Raw genomic sequence first — 20,409 nt, 5'->3', positions numbered from 1 at the left:
ACCCTGGTCCTTAAACCCGTAATCTGGTGCAGTGTGGGTTGGGTGTGGGTCCTTGTACTCGGGTCGGGCTAACGTCCACGCTAGCTGCTAATTGTGTTGCGTTGAGGTGATACTTGAGGCTCGATGTGAATTCCTTGCTGCACAGCTTGCACACAACCACGCTCTTATCGACGCTTCCATCCGTGTGTTTATTATAATAAGATTTCCCATTCACGGGGCCACCCGACACGGTCTCGTTAGCTTCTTCGTTCATGTTCACTGTGGTTTGTTGTTGTCTGAAGTCATGAACGCTAGTTGGTGCTCCAGTATAAACGGTCCTCCGTAACTCCTCCAGTGAGAAACGTTCCGCGGTTAACACGATTTGGGTGAGCGAGCCGACCGTACCAAGATGGCCGCCATGTGCGGACGTTCGACTGCGTTGGCCGGCAACACGGAGACATCGAGCCTTATATATACATAGTATAGTCTACGGTCACAGGCGGCTCCTCATCCCGCTGATGACCGTCGATGCAGCACCTGCATCAGACAACAGAGACCCCTAGTGTATGGGAGGAGGAATGTCGCCACACTACACGGACTTTCTTTGACACTTCCTACTGGTGTTTTAATACTATGACTTTAAAAAAATAAAATATGACTTTCTTTGACATATTGTGCCATGGTGTTTATGTTGTTTTTTTGTTACATTTTTATCCAACATACTTTACCTTCTTTATTTTAGACATGCCAGACATGCATGACTCTTTTTTTCTTAAATTTTTTGATGCATTTTACTTTTCTACAACTTTAAAACTTAAAAAAAAATCTTTTGACTCATTAGATATAAAACATTGTTTGCAGGGATGAGCGTTAATTTTAATTAATCTATGATAGTTTGAGAAGGACTTCAAAATATATTTATATCAGATTTAAAGACAACATAATCTGTCATAATTTAACAATGACTGAAGCTGAGAAAAAATACATTTTCATCTTTATTTACATAGCGTACGATGTTACAATAAAATTCCATGTCACCCTTTTATTATAAATACACCCTTTTCGAAAAGGTTTGACAACCCTCATTAAAATACATCCTTCAAACCTATTAAAAAACTAATAATAAAACAAATGTTTTAATGAATCCAACTATTTGCACCTTTTTAAATGTTAGTAAATCATGCAAAGCAGAAATAAAGAATACGAAAATAAAATGATACAAATTTTTAAAATAAGGATGAGCTGTGGAAAAATACAAATACTGGGTCTGGTTGCAAAGCTTAAAGATTTTTCTCAATCGTTGATGTATAGTACATATATTACATTCATATCTGGGGAGGGTTTGGGGAGGAGGAGGGGGGGGGGTGAATTGTATCTATTAAACATTTCAAAGAGTACAGTTTAGCCCTGTGTGCACACATTTATGACATTGAAATGAGGGATAAATGCTGTAGAAAAGGCGAACCTGAACCACAGTAATCAGACCAGTATGGGGAACATTGCTTCAGTCATGCATCAGCCAGTTTGTGTGCAACCACTGCACCATGTTACAACACTCAGCAGCCCAATTCAGGGTTTCAGAGGATTTTGCAGGCATCTACAAATCACGGTATAGGAATAACACGAGTATGAAACGTCATATGAGCATTTGTTTCTGTAAAGGTTTGATAAACGGATTAAAATCAAGGCAAAAGTCTACTTGAGGAAATCTGAGCAAAGAGCTGGAGATGAACAGTGTGAAAAATATCTGAAAAAGAAAAAAATGAACAGCATTAGACTTTGGGGCTCAGAACCAAAAAGACGAACGTAAGTTGAACTAAATGAAGGCATAGTCAGTGTACCGTAAACGTACCTTTTGTAATTTGGGCCTTGTATGATGTCTCCGTCGGATGGCGTTAGTGGTCTTAATAGGCTGCAGAAAGTTATTATGTTGCTGTACTCCAGGTTATACGACAGACAACTTGGAATGGGGTAGATGATGGAAGCAGAGAGAGTATATGCAGCAGTGTAGCCCAGGAGAGAAAAGATCTTGAAGCTTGTCAGCCGTAGTGTTTATTCATCTTAGGGAGAAACTCCTTATTCTGCGCTGCAGAGTGGCATTTATCTTTCTTTTGATCCAAATATTCAGACATTCACAAATATACAGAAATGTTTGCTTGGTTCAATCAGGTCATGAGCAGTTATAGTGTAACACGCACAACATTGCAAATAGAATACTGTTTGTTGAACGGTGGGTCCTAAAACTTAAAACAAATCCAAACAAGAATTATACCATCTACACTTGAAAAGTTTGAGATAATAAAGAACAGCTCTGGCGCATGCTGCTCACAGCAGGAAAATCATCAAGTCATGACTAAAAGTAAATGCGACACGTAAAATAAACAAATGACTCAACTTGTATTAAAGTTCTGTAACAACCACATGCAGAGCAGAATAAAAGTAGTCTGAGCTCCACTGGGTAGGCATCTGGTGAGCACTGTGTAACCTTCCCATGGAACATCACTGCTTCAAAGTCATTAGTATCGGCGGCCATAGCTCGGTGATCCATAGGACGAGGAAGAGAAGGTTGTCGAGAAACTCGATCCTGTGGCATCAAAGCTGCCTCTTCTGGAGCCGGATCTTGAGCCAGACCGCGAGCCGGAGGCGGAGCCTGACCCGCTGGCGCTGTAGGGGCTGTACAGGCCTTTGCTCGATTGGGCCGATGCTTCGAGGAGCCGCAGACCGGTCCCCTCCTCTATCATGCTCCTTTCCATAGCATCCTTGTAAGAGATCTTCAGTTTGGTTTTAGGGCACGTGAGGTATTTTGAGTATGCACTAACATCTCGTAGCTTCTGAGCAGTGCGCGCATCTAAGGTGCCCTTCTTCACGGCCTCGTCTATGGGCACTCTGTTTGTAGCATCTGGTTCGATTAGTCCACCGGTGAGATACTGGACCTCCAGGAACCGTTGGCCAGCCTCGTAGTATAGCCAGCCTTTCTTTAGAGCTTGAGATGCGGACATTTTCAGTTTGGTCCTGGGATCCTCAAATCCATTGCACGCCTTCTGGGCAAGACTGATGCGATCAACCATGATTTTATCCACCAGCCCCTTGTTCATTGCATCCACAACAGAGAATTTCTCTCCTGTATCTGGGTCGATGATACCGCCCGTGCAGGCCTGAGCTTCCAGCAACCTTTGGCCGGTTATATTGTCTAAAAGGTTTCTGTGAATGGCCTCTGTGACTGACACCTTCTCCAGGGTTTCTGTGTCCAGGATTCCAGCGACAGGGCCCGTTTCCTCAGTTGGGTCGTTCCATGTGGTTGCTGGTACTTTGATGGAAGGTATTGGGCTCATGGGGTAAGAGGAAGAGGAGCCAAAGGAGGATGACCGGGATCTGACTCCGCCCACGTTTCCAGATAGCATGTCTGCGAACTCTGTGATGGACAGAGTTCCTGCACGGTACTTATCCAGAGCCGACTTGTCAATCAGGCCCCTTGAGATTGCATCATCAATATCATACTGCCGACCGGACCTTCTGTCAATGATCATGGATTTCACAACTCCATCAGATGAGGTGATCGTAATTTCCTCCCACTCGCACTCCTGCTCTGCCAGCTCAAGATAGGTCTGGTGGTCAATGAGCCCCTTCTGGTACGCCTCATACACGGACATCTCCTTGCCCGTCTCCGGGTCGACGATAACGACCCTGCGTTTTCGAACGGAGGACTTGGAGGACGTCTTCCTCTCGCGCTTCTTCTCTTTCAGCAGCAGAAGAGCGAGGCCTGTTTCGGGGTCTATCATGCATCTCTCCATCAACTGCAGGTAGGTAAGATTTTCCTCAGTGTTGGGGTCAAAGAAGCCCTTTGTGTCGTCGGATGGATCGGTGAGGATTTCGTTCATTTCCTCATCAAAGAGGCCACGTTCATACGCTGTCTCAACTGGCAAGCGAATGCTCTCCTGCGGATCAATGATTCCACCAGTAGCAATTTGAGCCTCGAGGAGGCGAATGCCGTGATCTTTCAGAATGAGGCCCTTCTTCATAGCCTGGAACAGGGAAATTATTTTGCCAGAATATGGATCCTTGTAGCCCGTGACTGCTCGTTCGGCAGAGTTGAGTTTATCTTTAAACTCTGGGCCAACAACACCCATCTTCACTGCTTCAGTGACATTTAGTTTCAGGTTCTTAATGGGATCAATTACATATCCTGTGGCGGCTTGAGCCTCGAGGAGCTCAAAGGCGGTCCCCGGTCGGATCATGTTCTTCTTCATTGCTTGGTAAATGGAAAGGCGGTCTTTGTTGGATTCTACAAACACACCAGCAATACAGCTGGTTCCCTCCAGGTATTTCCTCACCTCTCTGCTGACCTCTTCCACTGTAATGGTACCTTCTGTGAGTTCATTGTACGTCTTCTGGCTGATGATCTGTGAACGGAGCAGCTCGTCCACGGTGATTTGCTTTCGGAGACCCTTGAAGAGAAGCCTTCTGTCGGCTAGCGAGAGTAGCCGCAAACCACTTCCTTTTTCCACTCTGCTCCTCTTCAGTAGCTGAGCGTAGGACTGTTTCTCATCGCTCGTTGGATCACTGTAGCCTCGCACGTCCACAGCGGGTTCAGATATTCTGTCGAGTGTCTCCTTATTGATGTATCCACGCTGCATGGCAACATCCGTAGGCAGGCGGAAGTAGTATTCCGGATCAATTAAGCCACCAGTGGCATTTTGGGCCTCCAAAAGCGTCAGGGCATAATCCTCAGGAACAAGGCCTTTTTTCATGGCCTGGAAGAGAGAAATCACCTTCCCGGTGTACGGGTCCCTGTAGCCTGTAACCGCCCGCTCAGCGGAGAGAAGCTTGTCGTGGAGTTCGGGGCCCACGAGCCCCTTGCGCACAGCCTCATCGACTGTTAGGAGTTCGTCTTTCACCGGATCGATCATGAATCCGGTGGAGGCCTGAGCCTCGAGGAGATTCAAAGCCACTTCCGGTCGAATCAGTCCGTTCTTCATAGCCTGGTAAATGCTGATCTTTGGAGGATTGTCTGACATGATTCCGGCGATGCAACCTGTACCAAAAAGGTACTGTTTGACCGATGGCATTTCCATTACCTCCCGAATAGTCATCTTTTCTTGTTTCAACAGGTTGTACGTCTGCAAGTCAATAATTCGAGCACTGTACAGCTCTTCAACAGTAATTCTCCTCCTGATCACGTCACATGACATGCTCTGCTCCACCTTCAGAGTCTCTCTTTGGTCAATGATTTCAATGATGATGATTAGCATTCTCTCTTTTGTGATTTGTCCCGTGCGATACTGCTCCATGAGGCGAAGTCTCTCCTCCACAGGAAGCATATTAGAGTTCATGACTTCCCAAATGTTCATAGTCTTTCCTGCAAAACTCTTATGAGGGATCTCAATTTGAGTGTTGGCTAGATCTGTTTGGGCTTGCTCCTCTGTGTACTGATAGGATTTCTCCACAGGAGCAGAAGCTTCAACCTTTGACAGAGGCAGGTAGCACAGACCAGAATGGGCATCTCTTACACATTTCTCCACTAACTGTTTGTAAGTAACACTCTCATTGGTGTTGGGGTTGGTGAAGCCTTTGACGTCACCTGAGGGCTCATTGAAGGACTTAGACATTTGTTTACTGCAAAAGCCGCGCTGAATGGCCACATCATTGGGAACCCGATGGCTGCTGACTGGATCAATGATCCCTCCTGTATTAAACTGAGCCTCCAGGAGAGGAATAGCGTGTTCCCTCAGGACAAGTTCTTTCTTCATGGCTTGGAATAGAGCAATTGTATTGCCCGTATACGGATCTTTGTATCCAGTCACAGATTTTTCAGCTGAGAGAAGTTTCTCATGAAGCTCTGGGCCAACAACTCCCTCCTTCACAGCATCGTCCACAGAGTATTTCTGATTTCTAACCGGATCAGTTATGAAACCTGTCGCAGCTTGGGCCTCAAGTAGCGCAAGCCCGGTGTTTTGTTGCAAAACATTCTTCTTCATGGCTTGATATATGGATAACTTCTCATTTGAATCTCCCATAGTGATCCCATCGATGCGGTCTGTGCCCTGCAGGTACTTCCGTACCTTATCAGTCTCACTAACCTCTTTAGGTGTCTTTTTCCCTTGTTGGATTTGGTCAAATGTAGCCTTATCAATGATGTTGGAAGCAAGCAAAGAACTGGCAGTGACTGGTGCTCGCAGGCCTTCAAAAGCGGCCTCTTCCTCAGTTTTGTCCTCTTTTTTGTCAACCATTGTCATCACAATCGTTATCAGCTTTTCAATCGTCACCCTTCCCATTGTATACTGGCGGATCAGCTCTATTCTTTGATGCTCGGTGATGTACTCAGAGTGTATGATCTCCCAAATTGTGACTTTTCTGCCTTTGAAAGGGCCACAGTCCAGCTCCAAAGTTGAACGGTTCAAAGCCTCCTCTGTCTGCGCCTCTGTTATTTGCTTGTCTTCCTTTGGCTTCGCAGCCGTCTTTGAGAGAGGAAGCAATAGGAGTCCAGTTTCTTTGTCTGGGACACATCGATCCATGAGCTGAGCATAGGTCGAATGCTCTTGTGAGTTCGGGTCATAAAACACCTTTGTGTCGTCCGTGTTTTCTTTCAAGGTTTTGCCGATTTCCTCGTCAAAATATCCGCGCTTACAGGCCACCTCGTGTGGGATGCGATAGCTGTTAACAGGGTCAATAACGCCGCCTGTAGAGAGTTGTGCCTCGAGCAGACGGATCCCGTGGTCCTTCTTTATGAGGCCTTTGTTCATGGCTTCAAACAGAGACACGTTCTTTCCTGTGTAGGGATCCTTGTAGCCGCTGACGGCTCTCTCTGCCGACAGGAGTCGTTCGTGGAGCTCCGGGCCCACAAGACCCGACTTAACGGCTTCATCGACTGAGAGCTTCTCATTTTTGACGGGGTCGATAACAAACCCAGTGGCAGCTTGAGCTTCGAGGAGGGTTGACACGGTTTCTGGTGACAGTAAATCTCTCTTCAGTGCTTGATAGAAGGACATTTTCTCCTTGGTTGGTTCATTCAGGAGGCCGGCGATGCTCGGTGATCCTTGCAGCGCCTTCTTCACAGGCTCCATCTCTGAGATCTCTTTCACCGTCGTCTTGCCATTGCTCAGTTTGTTGAACAAGTCTTTGTTTATAATCTTAGACTCCAACAGCTCACTGGCAGAGACTGGAGCCCTCAGACCGTTAAAAGAGTTTTCTTTGCCCTTCTCCTTCTCCTCCACAACAGTGATTACAATTTTGATAATTTTCTCCACCGTGATCTTGCCCGTCCTGTACTGCCGAATCAATTCTATTCTTTGCTGTTCTGTAAAGTATTCGGAATTTATGACTTCCCAAATGGTGACGGTTTTGCCCTTAAACCTCCCAAACGGCACAACAACGTTTGACGCACTGAACACGTCTTTGGCCTCCAGGTCTGTGTATGTTCTCTCACTCTGAGCGGCTTTCTCGGTCACGGGTAACATCAGAAGTCCTGTCTCTGGGTCCTTGGTGCATTTCTCCATCAACTGTTGGTAAGTGAGCTGCTCCTGAGTGCTGGGGTCAATGAATAACTTGCACTCGACACTGGGGTCACAGAGTTTCTTGTTCGTGTCTGCATCAAACTGGCCCTGCTTGTAGGCAGTCTGAAGCGGCACCCTGTGGCTATTGATGGGGTCGACGATGCCGCCAGTCGCCAGCTGTACATCCAGGAACTTGGTGGCCTGCTCCTTTTCGATAAGTCCCTTCTTCATGGCCTCAAAGAGAGAGATTTTGGCTCCGGTGTAGGGATCTTTGAAGCCAGTGGCGGCCCGCTCTGCAGAGAGCATCCTGTCATGGAGCTCCGGGCCGATCAGCTGATCTTTAACAGCCTCGTCTACGGTGAGGAGCTTATTCTTCACTGGATCAATGATGTAGCCAGAAGCTGCTTGAGCTTCCAGCAGCATTGTGCCAGTGTTAGGAGTGATCTTGTTCTCAGTCATAGCCTGATAGATGCTCATCTTCTGTTTGGATGGAGTCAAGACACCTCCAACACAGCTCTGACCTTTAAGAGATGATCTCACTTTATCAGTCTTCCCAAGGTCTTGCACAGAGATCTTGCCCTTTTTCAACTTGTCCAATTCCTTCTTGGTCAGGACACCAATGTTGTGGAGTCTTTCAGCAGGAACTTTCTCTCTAATCCCATCAAATGCAAACGGTGATTCCGCATCCTTCTTTGCTCCGTCCACTTCAGCAGACCCGTTAAAAACCTTCTTTGTTGTTCCCACGGTCGTCATGGCAACTATTTGTTCCTCGGGGACCTCATCAGTCTGAACATTACTGTCCTTTGTTTTGGAAGCAGCCTGTTTGGAGGCCACCTCAACACTCTGAAGTTTCTCCCTGAGCTTTTGGTTTTCCTCTCCAAGGAGTCTTTCTTCTTCTAACCTCTTCTTTTCGAGCGCTTCCATTTCTTTCTGCTTGTTTTTCATCTCTTCTTCAGCCGCCTTTTGTTTCTTTACTGCTTCATCCAAAATGGCCTTAAGTTTCTTCTTTTCTTCTTCCATTAACTTCTGCTGACGTTCTTGTTCATCTTTGAGAGCTTTAGCCTTGTTGACTTCAGCCTCAAACAGTTTTTCAAGCTTTGTTTTCTCGTCCTCAACTGCTTTTTCCCTTTTCAGGAACAGCTCCTTCTCTGTGTGGAAAGACTGCTGAAGAATGGCCTTCTGTTGCTCAATTTGTTCTTGTTGGGCAAGAGCCATCTATTTGGAAAAAAAGAGGACATAATCAGTAAAATGTCAGTCAATCAACACATGTGGCTTATTATTCAGATCAATAGTTGACAATCTTGTAAATATGCCTCCTTGAGGAGACTGATCCTATTGTGTACGCTGTGTGACGCTTAGCAAACCTTTAGCTCATGTTTACAAAATCTAAACGTCACTAATTAACATACATACAAAGACAAAGTAAACTTCAGCATAGCCATTTAAAGTATCTTCTTCAGCATCGAAGGACATCATAGAAATACGCTGTATTAGTGACAATTTAAACTCTGCAGTATTGTGTTTTGAATGGCATTCATGTAAATAGCTGTTTGTTACTGCAATTTGCACGAAATGCTACAGAAATACTGTAGTTAGTCAGCATGTTTAACAGGACCATGTTAAATGGGAGGTTGTAAATTGTCTTGTCAATGTTAATTCATGTCAAAATACCTCTTTAGATTTTTTCTGAAGTTCCTCTGCCTCTTTTTTCAGTTGTTGCTTCTCATTTTCGATGCCAGCAAGAGCTTCCTTCAGTTCAGCGGCCTCTCTGGTGCTTTGGAGCCTCTGTGTCTCCAACTTCTGCACTACAGTCTCTGTAGTTTGTTTTTCCGTCTCCTGGAGACGCACTTTGGCCTCATCGGCTTGTTTTTTGAATTTCTTGACCTCCTTTTCAGCTTTTGCCTGAGCATCACTGAGCTCTTTCACCTTCAATTTCAGTTTCTCCGCCTCAGCTAAAACCTCCAGCTGCCTCTTTTGCTCAGCCTCTAAGGATTTTTGGAAGTCCCCCGTCTCCTTATCAAGGCGCTGCTGGATCTGCTCTTTGTCCTCCAGAAGTTTTTTAGCCTTTTCTTGCGCCTGGTTCTTCTGTTTCTGGAGCTCCTCTGCCTCGGCTTTCAGTTTGCTAGCCTCCTGGATGGCCTGCATCTTCTCCTTCAGCATTTTCTCTGCAAGTGCCCTCTGTTCGGCCAAGTCGGATTCGGCGGCCTGTCTCTGTCTGGCTGCGTCCTCCGCTTCCACAGTAAGCCTGGCAGCGTCCTCTGCTAGGCTCTTCATTTTCCCCGCTTCCTCCGCTAGTAGTTTCTGTGTTTTATCTTTGTCTTTCTTCATGAGGCGCTGGTTTTCTCCCTCAATCTTTAGCTTAAGTTTCAGGAGCTCATCCATCTGGATCTTAAGCTTGGACAGCTCATCCGCTACTTGCGCCTTTTGCTTGACGGCATCATTTACTTCACCTTTCACTCGCTGAAGCTCCTCATCCAACAAGGCCTTCTGCTTCTCGGTCTCGTCCAGCCGCAGTTTGACCGTCGTGAGCTCCTTCTCCACCTGGGACTTCTGCTTGAGTGCCTGTTCTGCTTGTTTCTTGTGCTTGGCCATCTCCTCGTCAGCCTGCTGCTTCTGCTTTAGTGCCGCCGCCTCAGCGGCCGCCCGCTTGGAGGCCTCCTCCTCCGCCTCTTTCCGCAGTCTCTCTGCATCCTTCTGAGCTTTGCCCTGTTTTGCGGCTTCATCCTCGGCAGATTTCTTCTGCTTCTCAGCTTCAGCAGCTTTCTGTCGGAGGAGGGCGGCCTCTTTCTCGGCTTTCTCTTTGGCCTTCTCAGCCGCTTTGGCGAGCTTCTTAGCATTTTCAAACTCGGCTCTCAGCTTCTCCTGAGCGAGGCTGTCTTCCTTGTTCTTGCTGAGGACATCTTGGGCCTTCTGCTCGGCTGAACTGCATTTCTGTGCCGCCTCTTTGGCCAGTATAACCTGCTTCTCTGCCTCTTTCTCAGCCTGGTCTTTCTGCTTATTGGTTTCAGCAGCCTTCTGTTTGAGACGCTCGACTTCCTCCTGAGCGGATTTGCACTGCCGAGCGGCCTCCTCTTCTGCTGCGGTAATCCTCTTCACCTTCTCCTCAGACTCTTTCCTTTTCTTCTCTTCCTCAGCAACAAGCTTCTTAAGTTTCTCAGCCTCTGCCTCAGCTTTGAGCTTGCTCTTCTGGGTTTCCTCTGCAATAGCCTTCAACTTCTTTAACTCCACCTCTAAATCTGACTTGCCTTTTGACGCTTTCTCAAAGTTGATCTTAATTATGTGAATTTCCTCTTCAACCACCTTCTTTTGTCTCAGAGTGTCTTCTACGATTGTTTTTTGTCTCTCCAACTCAGAGTCAGAGGAGCTCTTCAGGTGAGTGATTTTCTCCTGTATGTCTCGTTTATGCTGAGCAGCTTGATCCTCCAGCATCTTTCTCTGGTAACCTTCATCCTCAGCTTTTCTTTTCAGCCTGTCGTTTTCTGCTTCTTTGGCTTTGAGGGCGATCTCAGCTTCGGTCTTCAGACGAGTGGCCTCGTTGATGGCGGCGAGTTTCTCCTTCAGTGTTTTCTCTGCCTCCGCTCTCTGCCGAGCTGCCTCGTCCTCTGCTCTCTGCCTCTGCTTCTTTGCCTCTTCGGCAACCGATCTCAGTCTCGCGGCTTCATCGGCAAGCTGCTTCATTTTCGTCGCTTCAGACTCCAGCAGCTGCTTGCTCTTTTCGGTGTTCGACATTGTCTGCTTTTCCGCTTGCATCTTCATCTGCAGAAGAGCGTCCATTTCACTTCTGACTTTGGCCAGCTCGTCTTCCAGCTGCTTCCTCTGCTTTTCGACAGCATTCACCTCGTTTTTCAGACGCTTGAGCTCATCATCCAGCAGGCCTCGCTGTTGTTCGGCGTGGTCGAAGTCGGCTTTTAGTCGTATGCATTCCTGCTCTGCAGACAGCTTCTGCAGCGCTACTTGTTCTGCAAACGTCTTCTGCTTTTCCAACTCGTTCTCTGCATTCTCCTTCTGTTTCAGAGCGGCGTCTTCAGCTTTGGCCCGTTTCTTGGCGTCACGCTCGGCCTCTGCTTTCTGCCTCTCTGCATCCTCTTGAGCCAGACTCTTCTTTTGAGCTTCCTCTTCAGCGCGTAGCCTCAAGCGGAGAGCCTCGTTGGCTTTCTGCCTCCACGTTTCAAGCTCTTTCTCCGCCTGCTCCCTGGCTCTATTAGCCTCCTCTTGTTGCTTCTTGAGTTGTTCCGCTTCCTCCTGCAGCTGGAGAACAGTGCCCTGCTCTTTCTTAAGGGACGCTTCCAGTTTAGTGGTCTTCTCACTGAATGACATGGAATGGGTTTGCAGCTGTGTGGCAGCACTCTTTTGTGCCACCTCTTCTACTACCTTGATCTGCCTCAGCTTCTCCTCCTCAGCCTGTTTCATGCGCCTCTCTGCCTCCTCTGCTTGCATTTTGAACTTCTGCAGGTCATCCATTGCTTGCTGCTTTTGCTTCGCGGCCTCCTTTTCGGCCTCAGATTTCCGTTTCAGCTCCTCTTCTGCATTCTTCTTCTTCTGAGTCTCTTCAGTAACTTGCTTGCGAAGCCTCTCTGCGTCTTCCTGAGCAGCTTTCCTGAGCCTCTCGGCGTCCGCGGCCTTGTCCCGGAGCTGCTGTAGCTCGGACTCAGCTGTGCCTTTCTGTCTTATTGTCGTCTCTAACTGGAGTCTGATTATGTGGATCTCCTCCTCGATTTTGGTACGACTGACTAGCGCCTCCTCCAGCTGCTGACTCTTGGACTTGATCTCCTGCTCAGACAGAGTCTTCAGATGACGCAGCTCATGCTGAATGTTTTGCTTCTGCTTCTCAGCATCCACCGCGACGTCTTGCCTCTTGCTGGCGTCTTCTTTCATCTTGAGCTTCAGCTCCAGAGCTTCTTGTTCTGCTTTGGCTACTGATTTAGCATGAGCCTCTGCCAACTGCTTCTGTTTGTCTAACTCAGCCTGTATCTCTGCCATCCTTTTCCGCTCCTCTTCTTTCAGTTTCTCTGAAGCTTTCTGAATTAGTAGGAGCAAAGAGGGAGCAAGGGGAATAGAGACAATGTTAGAGGTGTTAACTGCAATATAAAACATGTAGGCAATGAAAGTGTAAGTACATGAGAATATGTTACAGGTAATTATTTACATAAGATACTGTCAATTTAATGTGCGGCACACAGAATGACACTTCACAACGTCACAGCACGTCACCACACATCTCATGCAGTAAGGTATTTTCAAGCCTGGTCACATTTTACTAAATCAGTTGATGTATTTGTTATAAGTAGTAGAAGTTTTGTAAAGGCTTTGGAATATTTTTAATGTCAGGGCTTCTAGAGGAACGTTGTTGCGTCACCATTTGATATTCAGGGTTAGGCATTTCTACATAGTAGCTTTACCTGAATGTGTCAACTGATTGAAACGAAAATAGGCAAGAAATAATAAATAAGCATAACGCCAAAGAGAGGAAGCCAGCTTTACTATGAACAACAGCAGAATGATGCAGCAAACCTTTTTTCTTTTGGACTTTATGTAAACTGTCAACATCAAAAGATGACTTCTATTCCTTAGTAACACGAGCGATGTATTGTGTAACTGTGATTGATATTCTAAAAAGGAAGGTCCAACACTTTTGAAACCTGTCATATTGATCTCTAATAAAGCTCTTTAATTATCATCTATTTTCTAGTAAAAATGGAGACAAAAATTCTTAATCTGTGATGTAAGATGTCTTCTTGGTTGTACATTTAAAAATGTAAAAAGGATTTACTTTCAACTGTTTCCCTACTTTTTTTGTTGTTGTAGCACTTAACAATATTGAAAAAAATAAATAAGACCTTTAAAAGGGGACAAGTGCTTTTATGAAAGTTATGTCAAAATAGTAGAAAACACATGCCATCTAGTGAATTTTATTAACAGTTGACATTAAACTGGCAAAGAAAAACCTGATTGCAAATGTATTCTAACTTAACGAAAAGTCTCCAAAAGATCCTGAACCTTCCCTTTGGTACAGACAACGATCTGACAGAGACAAATGACATGAACAGTGAGATTCCCAAGTTTTCTTTGTCTACTTTTTTAAATACCTGATGCTTTGGGGTTAATTCATCTCTTACGGGTGAGATTAATATTCGTCATGACAAAGCAACTGGCGAGCAGGTCAAAAGGATAAAAAACAATACAAAGTTAGAAAAGAAGGGGAAAAGTAAAAGGTAGAGTAGCATATATCTGAGAACGCAGGCAGCCAAACTAAAGCCTTCAAATCACAGGTGTGTGTGTGTGATTTCAAGAGGAAATAAAGAAGAAAGTGCTTAATCAAGCAGTTGCAAAATGCAAGTGAGTTCCGGGCAATTGGCCGCAGCAAAATTAGAGTCATCACTATCCACTATGTGACAGGATTTGAATGCATACACAGTGTAGGGGGATGAGAGACTGCAGTGGTGATGTGCTGAAGCACCAGGATGAAACCGTTTGCTTCACCACTGAACGCTTTCCAATTCATTCCAAGGAGTAATCCAAGTTTTGAGTGCCAATGTTTTTTGTAGGAATATTGAACGATTCTTTCCCGTACGTCAAATTGGTTAACAGCAGTGGGGTTGCAATGATCACGTTAGTGGGACTTTAGGTTTTCACAGAAAGCTGCTTGTGCATGACACCAGAGCGTGTAACTACCTCGTCATCCTCCAGGCGGCGCTGCGTCTCTGTCATGAACTTAATGTACTGGCTGGTGAGAGTCATCAGCTCACTGTAGCGGGTTCTCAGAGTGACGTACTGAAGAAAAAGGAATGTAGTTATTTAGCAATTTCCTGCACCCTGTGTAATATATATTTAGTTTCCAGGATGATGTGGGATAGTTTGATATTTTTGGAGAAACAGACACAAGATGCACAGCAATGTGTACAATACATTTAGAACAATGCTGCTTCCAAACATCAAAACTATTCCTTTAGAGATTGCATAAAGATTCATACTCCACCATGGTAACCAACTGGATGTAAGCACATCTTTGCTTTCGGGTGACATTTGATAAACTTACCTCTTGAATGATATCATCAGATGCACACTCCATTTTGGGTTTCTTTAAAGGAGATGCTATTGGATCCTGGAGGGCTTTATAGGTCAAAATCTGGAATTCGTAATCCTAAAAAAGAAAAGAATCTTAAACCAAGCCAGAAATAACATGTAGTTTAAGCGTTTAAAGTAGCAGCCTACCTTGACTGAATCAATGTAAGCCTTCGCATTTTTCTGGCAATTTTCAACCTTGTCTTTGTTTTTCTCAATCTCTTCCAGGAGTTTCTGTAAGTATAAATGAAAACACTATTAGTTTCACTGTTCAAAAATACTTTTTCCTTTTAATTATAACAACGTATTTCATAAATGTTTTTCAACACAAATCGACATCTACCACTATAAACAGCCAGTGAGTTATTCAAATCAGTGAGGTGCACTCTACCTAACTGACCACTAGAGGGCATAACACAACCCATTCCTTTCTTTTACAATACCTTCTCCTCTGCCAGTTGCTCCTTGAGAGCCTTGCTGTCACCGATGGGCACAGCTTGAATTTTCTCCTGCCTCTGCCTGGCCTCTCCGAGCCAGTGGATGAGCCACTCGTAGCTTTCGTTGTAGGAGTTCATGTGGCGCCCGAGGAGGTCGAGCTCGCGCCTCCTCAGGTCCATCTGAGCAAACAGGACCTGCCAGCGGTCCAGCAGGCTGTTGACCAGCTGACGATAATGCTCCAGCTCGGCGTCCCGCTCGCTGTGGATCCTCGTCATCTTGTCGTTGACGACGGTCGCCTTCTTCAACTCGTCCTGCAGGCGGTCGAAAATAACCTGATCCCCTTCTGCTTCAGCATGCATCGCCTGTCAGATGAAAATAACAAAATCCATTAGCTCTAACTGCATTCCAGTTGGGGAACAATAGTGACATGGTTTCAATCCCAGCATGAAACCAGAAAAAAAAGGAGAGACCTTTAGCTGACTGCGCTGGTCCTGCACCTCCTTCTCTTCAGCTGGTACTTTGCTAACACCGCGCAGACGAGTCTCATAATTCTTCAGCGTGTCCTCTGCGTCTTTGGTGTTTCTGATGACGACATTGATGGTCTTCAGTCTGAAATCAAAGGAGTTTTCACCTTTAGACAAAGCACACTACCCGCTGGAGATCCGCTGATAAGCGCTCAGAGTCACAAAAGCCTCACTTGTCCAGGTAGACGGAGGAGAGTCCGTAGACGTGGTCCATCTTCCTCAGCGTGAGGTCCAGTTCGGAGCGCAGCATCGGGGCGGAGCTGCTCTCCTGAGGAGACGCCAGGATCTCCTCCGTCTTCTCAGTGATGGAGTTCAAGTCTTTCTTTAAGCCCTCCAACTCAGACTGGACACTCTGATATTGAAAAAAAGGGGGGCAGTTTAGAGAATGAATATCATGGCCTATGATATAAATAGTAAAGCATTATTCTGCCAGTAAAACCGTATAGTTAACAGGATACGTAGCAGGATACCTGGGTTTAACATTTTTGCACATCTCAGCCTTTTATACTGAGGTTTATTCGTACCATTTGCTCTGCAGTCTTCAAGGCGCAGGCTTTGAGCGGCTCTCTGTCCACAGGCTGGCGGAGACGTGTCATTGTTCGATTCTCACAACCTTCCAGCTTCAGACGAACGTCTTTTATCTTCGTCAGGTACGTCTGACACATGGACTCGTCTTGCTCTCCTGTTTTGGTTTGGGGAAACAAAGAAGAATTAATATAAGTATACCGAGAAACTCTCGATAAAATAATCCCATTAATTCAAGTGTGATTTTGTGTAGTTACAAAGAAAGACTCCAGGGGCTTTAGTAGGATTACTATCATGTTATGCAAAAGTATTTATGTCACATAAAAATACATTTAGTCCTTCATGCTTGATTGGTTCTTGATAATTCATCACAGTGGTTAAGTGATCAGTTTGGTAATCATTCTGTGCTAAAGATTGAAAATAAGCTGCTGTTAAAACCATGCAAAGACCAGAATGCAACAATGAATGGAGTTAGGAGGGATTCCAGTGAGGAAAAAGACGCTGATTTGAGTGAATGGGATGAAACATGACGACACAACAGCCCTCGATACACACACATTCATGTTGAGCCAAACAAAAGCTACTACTGCACACTGTAACTGAAGCACCTCACCTGCTCTGGGAGGCACATAGCCTGTAACGTGAATCCAACCGTCAACTAACACTCATATGACTCATATGACTCAACACAGGTCTGAGAAATGATTAGATGAAAAAAAAAAAAAACTAAAAACTGAATAAGTGTGTCTCATAAACGATGAAAGTGCATGTTTGGATAATAGAAGAATCCACAGTGGTTTATTATATCCACATTACACACCTTGTTCTGCAGAGCTGACCATTGTATTGTAGTGCTGATTGGCTCTGTTGTAGTTGGACTCGACCTGCATGCGGTCCTCCGCCCCAAACATCTGGGAGTCCTGGCTGTCTCTCAAGAAGTCCTGGTAGTGCACCTCCAGGTTCCTCAGTGCCAGACGGTACTCCTCCACCGTCAGGGTCTTAAACTGCAAGGGTGGCATTGATCAAGAGAATGAGATTGTCTCCCTTGCCTCTCTGGGCTTCCGTATTTACCTCAGAGGAACCGAGAGGGAACTCATCTATTTCAACATAATGGTGGATATAAATGCAGCAACCAACAATAGCCATTTTACATTAATTATTACTGTCCTTCATAGATCCATAAAGTAACTGTTAGTGTATTCATTTGTCTCTGATACAGGATACTCAGTGTTAATACCATGGTGACGTTCCAGGTCTTGATGATGTTGATATCTCTCATCAGGTACTGCCAGGACAACATGCTCTTCATGTCCACAAACATCGTCTGCCACATTGTCTGCAGCCTCTGGAGGTTTCCGTCCAGTCTGAGGAGGGTTAATGAGGATTAGCACTTAAAGGCACACTGTGTGCATGAAAATTCAGTTTTGAAGTAATCTCCGACAGCAACTCACCCGGCAACACTGTTCACAGCGTCCTTATTGGTGGGTGGAACCAGGAAGCAGATGGATGGTACGGACGCCTCGCTGCCTTTGTCATTCTGCACCCTCCACTTGAAAGGCTGCGAGTTGTTCAACAGAACGCACTCGTCCCCTCTGTGGACTGTGATCTGTAAGCAGGTTAAAAAATAACACACTGATGTCTAAATGACTCAATTTGCTACTTGATACTCCTTTAAATGTATTGGTGTTCACCAAGAGAATTACTTTCCTTCATGCAGTTTTCATATTCCATTAAGAATTTAGAAACAATGAATATATTTAACAATATTAAATGAGATAAATACTGAACAGAATGAGTTAGTTAATGAATTAGACCTACCTCCATCTGCTTGAAGTCGCAGACAGCCTGCACGGGCTGTTTGCCCTTTATTGCAGTAGCAGGGTTACGTGGTTTTAGCTGGACGATGGTCTTGGCCCGTCGCTTCAAGCCTTCCAGGTGAGTTTTGAATTCAGTCATTTGCTCCTTTTCATCCTGTGAAGACATAATACATTGCCGTTTTATTGAGATTTTGACACATTATGATCAACACGCAACCACAGAGCTAAAGTGTGATAACAGAACAGTGTTGTGATGTGTTTTAGTATGTGCACAACATGGTGAAAAAACCCACAGCTGCATCCTGCAGTAGATCCTCCAGCCGCGTGACTGTGATGGAGCGGTCGCAGGTGTACTTCCTCTTCATTGCGTCCTGCATCTTCTTGATTTTGTCCTCGGCCTCCTTCACGTCGGAGAAAAACTAGCCATGGAAGAAAGAGTAAGAAGTTCAGCCACAGCTTTCAGAACTCACCCTAAATAAACAGGCATCAACAGCAGGTCAAACAAAAGGGCAACACGGTACTGCTGGAAGTGAGCCAGCGACTCTTTCTAGATAAACATCACAGGGACAGTTGATAAAAAAAACAAACTCCAGTAAAATGTGACAACATGGCACTTAGCGTGCAGAACAAATGCATTTAAAAGACTCAGCAGTAAGGTTTCTCTATAGAAATTATCCTGAAGATAATTCACATCATTCTTTCTACTAAACTACATGTTCCTACAGTATGAATGAGCAGAATGAAGCATGAATCTATACTGCCTGGTCAAAAATACGTCTTTTTCTCTGTTGGGGGTGAAGCGTCCCTTGGTCTGGGCTCTAGTGATGCAAGTTACCAAACCTACCTGGTAGTAGGCAGTGTTTTCTTTCAGGTGGGTTTCGACACAGCAGCACAGCTGGAGGATCCAACTCCACTGAGTCTGCAGAGCTGCAGTGAAGGCCTGAGGGGGGCACAACAGTTGCTTTGATGAGGAGGGTAATCACACTCATTCAGGACTTCTACATTTTGATGTGGTTTTTAGTAGCGAGTCCTTCTCCATCCTAAATCGTTGTACCTCTACAGTCTTCCTGGCGGGGTGACCGTCCCTCAGCAGTTTGTCTCCTGTAGCCTGGACATCGTTCATCTTCTTCTCCCTGTGCTCCAAATCTCTCATCAAACCCTGCTCGGAACCAACAACGATCACAATCACATCACATTCCTCACAGTCACTGGAAAGCAGGGCCGGCAGCGCGTCGTCACTCTACCGAGTAGTTGTCTTTCTTGGCCGTCATGTTGGTGTTTCGTTCACTCCAGTCGCAGTTGACCTCCTCCTCCTCTTTGTCGTTGAGCCACATCAGCTCTTTGGTGGCTGCAATGACGAAGGCGTGGAGCTGGTCCAGGTAGTGCAGACGGGCCTTAGAGGCATTCTGTAAGTGAACATGTGACCACATTATTGTGGGTTGGAGCACTAACAAGTGACAGAATATATTATATATATGTATTTTTGTTCTGTTTTGACTTTATGGAACCTCCAAGAGGTTAATGTTGTGACAGCCTTGTCCCTACTAAGTGCTTAAGTTGAAAGACATGGGGTCTCTTTTTGTGTATGTTTTGCTTACCATGAGCTTGTTGTACTGCAGCTCCAGTTTTCCCAGATACTCACGATAGGCAGCTTTACTGACAGGTGAGATCTGACTCTGCAGTAGAAAGAAACATTCAAAACAGGTCAGTAAACCCTTAATGGTAAAGAATAACTATACAAAATAAATTATATTCTGACGAGAAATCACATCTTTGACCGATATTGGATATTATAATCAAGTTCACAATGGCAGGACAATTCTTGAATATTATCCAAACCACCAAAATCCTCAACAATTAACAACATCCTTCCTTTTCTATTTTAGTTTTTAAAATATCCTTGCTACACCCAATAACCCAGATGAACTAGTCTGTACCTCATCCGCCTTTGCTCTTTCAATCTTGGAGCGGAACTCCTCCACACACTGGTGCAGGCCGCGGTGGCTGCCCAGCTGGGACTCCACGGTGGGCAGGTCGGTGCCCCACTCGCCGTCATCCACCCGCCGTTGGTTTTCCTCCACCCAGCCCAACAAATCTTGGATGTAACGCATGGTGACCTCATCCAGCTCAGGGCGCACCCTCATGGGGGCCTGCTGCAGGGTGGTGACCTGGGCGGTGTGAACCTGAGTCATGGGGATCTGGGTGGTGGTCACACCGGACTTGAGGCGCAGGTTGTACTCGCTGCGGAGGTTCACCAGCCTCTCGTGGAGACGGTACACTCTAAGAATACAGAATGGCAATGAATTCATTAATTAGTCAATAAACAGTAAGAACATCAACAATATTTTACATTTTACGTCCAGAAAAATACAAAATGCTCAAGCTTCTCAACTTTAAGATTGGTATTTGTTATGATTGTATTTGACTATTGGTTCTGTTTTACCACATAAACAACTAATAGAGAATTGGAAGGAGTATTAGAGTATTGCAGGGAGGATTCGTTTTAACCACAGAATGAATCATCACATTGGTTCAGTCTACAAAAATCTGAGCTATGACGCCAACATTTTTGTA

At 45.4% G+C, this 20,409-nt stretch overlaps 1 protein-coding gene across 23 annotated transcripts in view; it reads right to left on the bottom strand.

Annotated features, from left to right (window-relative positions):
• Positions 1-961: 961 nt before the first annotated feature.
• pleca (plectin a) overlaps positions 962-20,409 on the bottom strand; it is a 73,085-nt gene continuing 53,637 nt past the window's right edge. For 18 of the 23 annotated variants that reach the window (XM_037473594.2, XM_037473598.2, XM_037473596.2 and 15 more), the window contains 21 exons: positions 19,773-20,115; positions 19,434-19,511; positions 19,080-19,241; positions 18,890-18,994; positions 18,680-18,775; positions 18,129-18,254; positions 17,837-17,989; positions 17,470-17,624; positions 17,256-17,382; positions 16,839-17,022; positions 16,632-16,652; positions 16,018-16,175; positions 15,667-15,845; positions 15,440-15,578; positions 14,975-15,331; positions 14,682-14,765; positions 14,506-14,610; positions 14,142-14,240; positions 9,141-12,488; positions 1,832-8,684; positions 962-1,726 (listed from right to left, as the gene is read on the bottom strand). In XM_037473594.2, coding sequence (XP_037329491.2) covers positions 2,496-8,684; positions 9,141-12,488; positions 14,142-14,240; positions 14,506-14,610; positions 14,682-14,765; positions 14,975-15,331; positions 15,440-15,578; positions 15,667-15,845; positions 16,018-16,175; positions 16,632-16,652; positions 16,839-17,022; positions 17,256-17,382; positions 17,470-17,624; positions 17,837-17,989; positions 18,129-18,254; positions 18,680-18,775; positions 18,890-18,994; positions 19,080-19,241; positions 19,434-19,511; positions 19,773-20,115 — 12,208 coding nt within the window. In that variant the 3' untranslated portion in view covers positions 962-1,726; positions 1,832-2,495. The remainder of the gene's footprint in view (positions 1,727-1,831; positions 8,685-9,140; positions 12,489-14,141; positions 14,241-14,505; positions 14,611-14,681; positions 14,766-14,974; positions 15,332-15,439; positions 15,579-15,666; positions 15,846-16,017; positions 16,176-16,631; positions 16,653-16,838; positions 17,023-17,255; positions 17,383-17,469; positions 17,625-17,836; positions 17,990-18,128; positions 18,255-18,679; positions 18,776-18,889; positions 18,995-19,079; positions 19,242-19,433; positions 19,512-19,772; positions 20,116-20,409) is intronic. The other 5 variants (XM_062558402.1, XM_037473603.2, XM_037473614.2 and 2 more) reach the window with 1 other exon arrangement.

The sequence above is a fragment of the Pungitius pungitius genome, chromosome 17 (assembly GCF_949316345.1).
Source record: "Pungitius pungitius chromosome 17, fPunPun2.1, whole genome shotgun sequence".
Taxonomy (NCBI): domain Eukaryota; kingdom Metazoa; phylum Chordata; class Actinopteri; order Perciformes; family Gasterosteidae; genus Pungitius; species Pungitius pungitius.
Note: the sequence above shows the minus strand (reverse complement) of the source record. Positions and strands in the feature narration are given on the sequence as shown.